The 6,594-nt window shown below is 43.6% G+C and overlaps 1 protein-coding gene across 1 annotated transcript; it reads left to right on the forward strand.

Annotated features, from left to right (window-relative positions):
• Positions 1-980: 980 nt before the first annotated feature.
• Positions 981-2,493, forward strand: MELLADRAFT_95648 (uncharacterized protein; the record flags this gene model as incomplete). Its single annotated transcript, XM_007418177.1, has 5 exons — positions 981-1,004; positions 1,080-1,849; positions 1,906-1,914; positions 2,027-2,269; positions 2,472-2,493. 5 exons carry the CDS (start codon positions 981-983, stop codon positions 2,491-2,493), a joined length of 1,068 nt encoding a protein of 355 aa, XP_007418239.1.
• Between the last annotated feature and the right edge of the window lie 4,101 nt (positions 2,494-6,594).

A 6,594-nucleotide genomic window follows, 5' to 3' on the forward strand; every position in this document is an offset into this window, starting at 1 on the left:
GTATCTGCAAATCTGCTCGACGTCTACCGAGCCAATCCTACAACTCATCCTCAAATCAGTCCCACTCTATCCCACTACACCTGTATCACCATCAAACACCAATTTCATCTTGTAAATTCTCCGTTTTCTGTGATCAATGGTTTTCAAATGGTCATATAGATAACTTGGCTGTTCTCTAATTGATCTTTTTCTAATTGATCTTTTTCTAATCGATCGTTTTTTGATTGACTTTTTTCAATCGTTTGTTTTCAGCTCGTTTGATTTCAGCTCGATTGTTTTCAGCTCGATTGTTTTCAAGTCAATTGTTATGAAGTCAATCATCTTGTTTTCAAAGTGATTGTTCTGAAATCAATTGTCTTTGCAAACTGATTGTGCTCGGATGGATTGTTGCGTGATAGAACATGAGATTTGCAGTTTTTTTTACCGAACATACGATAGTGGCAATGAGGTGTTTCTGTACAGTATGTACTGTACTTTGTTTGATATAATGCAACGATAGTGGATTTCCACCGTTCTGTATCAAGTGATACCGTACCGAGTCAGTATGTACAGAAAATTTACAGAAAATTTACTCGAACGATAGGAGATGCTCTCAGCTTAACAAAGCCCTTCTCTGCGCGGCCGCGTCCGCGCCCTCGCAGGGGGGCTTATGACTAATAGTGAACTTCTGGCGTGGTGACTCTAAGCGTTAAGTCCTCTTAAGTCGATTTTTGATCTTTCCCGCTTTCCTCACAAATAAACCACACTTTACCTTGCAATGAAATTTGTTCAAAATTGTTTTCTACATGTTCTCATAGCCTAACATCATTGGCAGTCTGAGTGATGCGGCCAAAAAAGATGTTTGAAGCTTTTTGCTAAGCCCGCCTGTACAGCGGTCTTTTATCTACTGGGCTGACATCACGACACGTTCTTGCACTTTCAAAGGTCTTCCATTGAACGATATACGATCACTTGCTTCAGTCAATCGTTCATTCAATCAAATGTTCTCTCCTTATCTTTTCCAGGTAATGTCTTTTCCGTATCATTATGTTATTCTCATGATTCAGTAACCAATGGGACAATTTCGATCTCTGTTCCAGTGTATCGATTTTCAAGGATTTGCGGCAGACAAATTAAAGCTGCTATTTCAAGGAATCATCAAAAGACATTCAGAGCATTTCAGAGAAATCCGGTCAAGATTCTCATATCCTAATGAGCCAGATAAAATCCGGTCAAGATTCTCACATTGTAATGAGCCAGATGGGAATCCCAAGTCGCGAACCGACCTTTTAATCGAAATCTTGGAAACTTCTCCTCATCTTACCAATATCGACATCGATCTTGATCCAGAGCCTCACCTACATGCTACAAGTCGGGATGTGTTCTACTTCCTAAACTGGCAAAGCTCTACAACGGCGAATAAGATTTCAATGTCATCTATTAAATCTATCTCTCAACTTAAATCCCTTACTCACCTTTCAATATCATCTCCTTCTCCACGACCACCTTACGCAGAGGACTTCTTAGCAGAGATTCTCTCTGACCTGTCTCAACTCCAGAGTTTTGCTTGTTCGAGTATCGATGCCACTCATCCGAAGCCTTTGGATAACCAACAAACTTGCCGATCTCCACTTGGAATTCATCTCGCGTTGCTTACTGATCTTGTTGAATTGGAGTTGAAAGACGCAAAATGCTTTGATGCCAGCTGGATTCAACTTGATTGGAAAAGCTCGTTGAAGGCATTATCATTGGAAGGCTGTGATCGAGTCTCATTATCAGGCTTAAATGGCTTTCTTGAACTTTTCAAAGCAACCTTGAAGACACTTACATTTGTTGAGGCTTTGGGTTATGAGCAAGATACTTGGAATCGGTACATCTTTGAAGATAATACATTTCGATTTGGATTGCCTGAACTGACCAATTTAGAAATCATAAGTAAATCACCCATTGCATTCTCAAGAGCTTTCCAAAACTCGAAACAACTTTCATGGCTTTCCTCGGGTAACTATCCACTTCAGGAACGTCGAGATTTGGAAAATTTAATCAGTGATCGACTTTGGCCTAACCTGAAAAAGTTGGAGATCAATAGTCATAGTTTTTCCTTTCGTAGAGCGGTTGAAGGTATAACTGACTTGTGTCAAGGATATTCAATTGAGATAGTTTTTAATGTGGATTTTTATAATGATGAGGATGAGATACCGCTTGACACTGGTATTGTTAGCACATACGAAGTAGAGCCTGAGGGATATATGTACGGGACCGGGTCGCATGGTGGAGATTGGGGTTCATGGTGAGGATTGGGATTTGTATGGGGTCTGGGACTGAAATCATAATTCTGTATATGGCTTTTTACCTGAGGGGTTTCTTAACGCCACCCATGGAAAGTTGCTAATCCACAAGAGGGGATTGAGACATACTGGGGGGAGTGGGTTTATGATCCCATTGGTGTGACACTTGTACTTACATATATGTGATTTGTGCCTCAAGCATAGTCGAGGTGCTTGTGAGCAGTAGGCATCAGTCCTCACTTAGCAATCTATCTATCTAGTTAGACTGAAGACCCTCCCAAACTTAACTAAGTCCCAACCTGGACCTAATCACCAACTCCAGGACACCCTCCAGGCTTTCTTGCTTCTCACTCTTGAGTCCCATTCCTAACAGCCTAGGTGGTGCCTGGGTAAGTTTTGATAGAAGTGTTGTAGCCATAGATTTGTGAAAGGTGGAAAAGTGTTGTTTGTGTGGCTTGCAGTTGTGCAAATTGCTTTTGGTTTTTGAATTGGGTAGGCTTTGGATGTATCAAGAACACCTCTCACTGGTCTAATTCTAGTGATTGTTGTTGCAAAGCAAAGCAAACAACCAGTTTTTGTAGCTGGCTTTGATTTAGCAATTGATGAAGAGCATTCCTCAGCATTCCTAAAGAATCAAATCACAACTCAATGGACTCAGAAACTGGTTGGTTGGTTTTTTGCCCAACCCTTATTCTCAAAATGCCTGATGGCAAAAAGACAGGAAGAAATACAATCATAGAAGTCTAGAAGGCAAGAAGGAGAACAGCCAAAGGGGTGCATCAGTAGCTAAAGGCTATTCTGTACTACACTCCCCCCTGCCAAACCAAATTTTGTTCTTGAGCTGCCCTTTCTATGCCCTAGCCAAACAATCCTTGCAAACCAAATCCTGGACACTGATAGTCAAAGACAGACATCAAAAACATCCTCAAACACCAACCAAGCTCTCATATCATAAACCAAAAACCACCAAATCAAATATCCAAGGACTGAACCAAATGCTCCATAGACACCAAAGCCGGCAATACCCCCCAAGACCCCCATACCAGTACCTAAATTGGATGTTTCAGTAATTGTCTGCTGACATTGGTTGAGATGATTGGTTTGGTTTGACTGTTAGGTTGAAGAAGACAATGATGACAAGAGTAGAAAGGATGATGAGATGGGATTAGGGAGAAGGTACTTACAATTTAGTGATATGAAAAAGTTTAATGAAGTTCTGTAGATAAAGTGGATTGGTAAGTAAGAAACATGGATGTATCAACTTACGAAAACTTAGTACAAAATCAAGGAAATTTGAATGGTTTGGGCAAATTCCAAGGCTGAAAGCCTAGGGTGATAATATTGCTTCATAAAGAGAAGTTACCCTATGGGGTGGCTGGCAGATGCATAAAAAATTATGAAAAAATCTTGATAAAAGCTTGTCTTGAACATAATAAATAACTTGTTTTGAACATAGTAAATACATTTTTGATAATGAAACAACAATTATTAAAACTCACAGAGACTATACCCTTCAAAGAAAGTTACTGTTACGAGTCCGTCTGTGAAAGGTCTAACACATACATATCACAGATTGAACACTATATTGTATACACACCACTAGCTAGATGTTGTTCCTTTTCCTTCATACAACAATCTCATAAAAGGACTAGACAGTATCAGGATTCCTCACTCCAGTCCCAAAGACCCAACCCTGAGCCTTAACATATTGTCGTATCTCTATCGACGGACTGAGGACATAAATTGCAAGAATCGAAAAGAAGAACGAACGTTTAGAAGAAAGAAAAACAAGATTAGAATCAGAACTAAGATTAGAATTAGAAAGAAATTCAAGATTTAGACTGCATATCATTGCCGCAAGATCCCCCCGCAACCTTATTTGCTTACTTAATTGAACACCTGCATCACATTGCCCACATTTAGATCACCCAGTCACGGGGAAGACGATTCCGAACCCGAAACGCCCACTCTGTTTGTAGACGCCGACGAATTTACCGGAACACTCATCATCACTGAACCATCTAGCCGCGTTAACCCCGATCTGATGGAAGAATTACAACGTCAACTGACTGAACTCACAAATTCGGTCCAGGAAGAACGTCGACTACGCCTTGAGGCTGAAGTTTAAATGTTGAATGCCGAGGCCAGGCTCGCTGCAATTGAGGCAACCCAGACCACTGACGCAGCCAACCAGGCACCTCAAACCCAACCCTGGGCCAGCAACGCAGGTGTTGCGTGTTGCGCTGCGCCTGCATTGCGGTTTTTCTGACCGCAGCGCAACATAGAATCAAATTCTAGGTTGCGGCCTGACCCGCAGCGCAACATCATTTGTCAAATCGATGGATTTTTTGGGCCGCAACAACATTTGTTGCGTTGCTGCCCAAAAAAAATCACAGTTCGGCGTTTTTTTGGCGCTGTTGCGCCTGTTGCATTGCGCGACGGTCAAGGCGCCGCGCAACCTGACCTCACCTTTTGTTGTTGCGGTACTTACCGCAGCGCAGCATGTAATGCAGGTTTGTGCTGCGTGTTGCGGAGCAACGCACCAAAAAACACTCGTGTTGCGGTGCGTTGCGTTGCTGGCACAGGGTTGTCAAACCCCTGCTCAGACCTCCGAACCTGCTTTCGAGACTGCCGCGCAACCTGCGATGCCCGCTGCTACCCCTAGAGGACCAAAGGTCTCTGTCCCGGATAAATTTAATGGGACTAGGGGCGGGCCGGCTGAAGTTTTTGCCAGCCAGATTCAGCTTTATATGCTAGCCCACCCTTATTTGTTTACCAACGACCGTAGCAAAGTCGTGTTTGCTCTTTCCTACTTAACCGGTGCCGCAAGCAGCTGGGCCCAGCCCCTCACCCTTGAACTTTTTGACGCCAACACGAGCCACACTGTCACCTTCAATCGCTTCGTGACCAACTTTAAAGCAATGTACTTCGACTCCGAAAAGAAGTCAAAGGCAGAGCGAGCCATCAGAACGCTTACGCAGAAGACGTCAGTAGCAGCCTATACTCACGAGTTTAACATTCACGCGTCAGCCACGGGTTGGGAAACCTCTACACTTGTCAGTCAATACGAACAAGGATTGAAAAGAGAAATCCGGGTGGCTATGGCTATGATGCAAGAAGAGTTCAGTAGCATTGAACAGATTGCAAACATGGCTATTAAGATTGACAGCAAGATACACGGTGTAGCCAACTCGTCCACGGTCACATTTCACACACCCGACCCTAATGCTATGGACGTATCTTCAGGTTTTGTTTGGTTGTCAGAAGAGGAGAAGGCCAGGCGCATGAGATCCGGTTTATGCTTTAAATGTAATCAACAGGGTCATCGGGCGAATGAATGCTCTAGTAGAAGAACTGATAAAGGAAAGGATAGAGGAGGTTATAAAGCCCGTATCGCGGAATTAGAATTTAAACTAAGTGCGTTAGGAAGTAAAAGCGATGGAGATGTGATTACTACAACTAGTTGTGCTGAATCGTCAAAAAATGGCAGTGCTCAGGCCTGAGCGATGTGCCTATCCTGAGCAATTGTGGGGTAATAGCTGAAATTGAACTTGGTGCAAGTAGAATCTTAACGTGCAATGCAAACGATCCACGTGTTTTCCTCCAATGTTCATTATCAACATCCCATTACCCACGCGCCACATCAACCAATCCCTTATTTCCTAACTTTCTTATCGACTCAGGTGCCACGCACGACGTGCTGAGTGCGACTTTTGCCCAAAAGACTGGTCTTATCAACCACACAGTGTGTGCAACGCGAGTCGTGACAGGATTCGACGGTTCAAGAAGCCACACCTCTTTTGAAACCAACCTATTTCTGGACCATGACACCGAACCGACCCATTTTATCATCACGCGTATCAAAGACTCATATGACGGAATTCTCGGCATTCCATGGATCAAGAAGAACCACCGACGCATAAATTGGCAGACAGGTACAGTCAGCTCGTATCACCACAACATTGCAACTGCATCTGCAGTTTCGTCAACTCCGCAACCACCCTCGCAAGCCCAAGGTCTGGAGCCCAGGAGGGACGCTAGGAACTTTGACGAGGGGGCCGCTGTCACAATTGATATGCATCAGCCCCCACAATGTGAGTACGATATGACCATTCCCCAGATGTTCACCAAAACAGCTAGCAAGCTTTATACTCCCCGAAATTCACAGATCCCAACGACCCCTCAAACGCTACCGACAACAACTACCCTCAACAACCCCATTCATGTTATCAAAAACCTTCAACAGTCCAACCCACAGATTGATGAGACTCAGGAGCACGCTGCAGCTGATTCATCAGCTTCGTCTACGCCACACACAACCCCGTTT

This window comes from Melampsora larici-populina, assembly GCF_000204055.1.
Source record: "Melampsora larici-populina 98AG31 unplaced genomic scaffold MELLAscaffold_86, whole genome shotgun sequence".
NCBI lineage: Eukaryota > Fungi > Basidiomycota > Pucciniomycetes > Pucciniales > Melampsoraceae > Melampsora > Melampsora laricis-populina.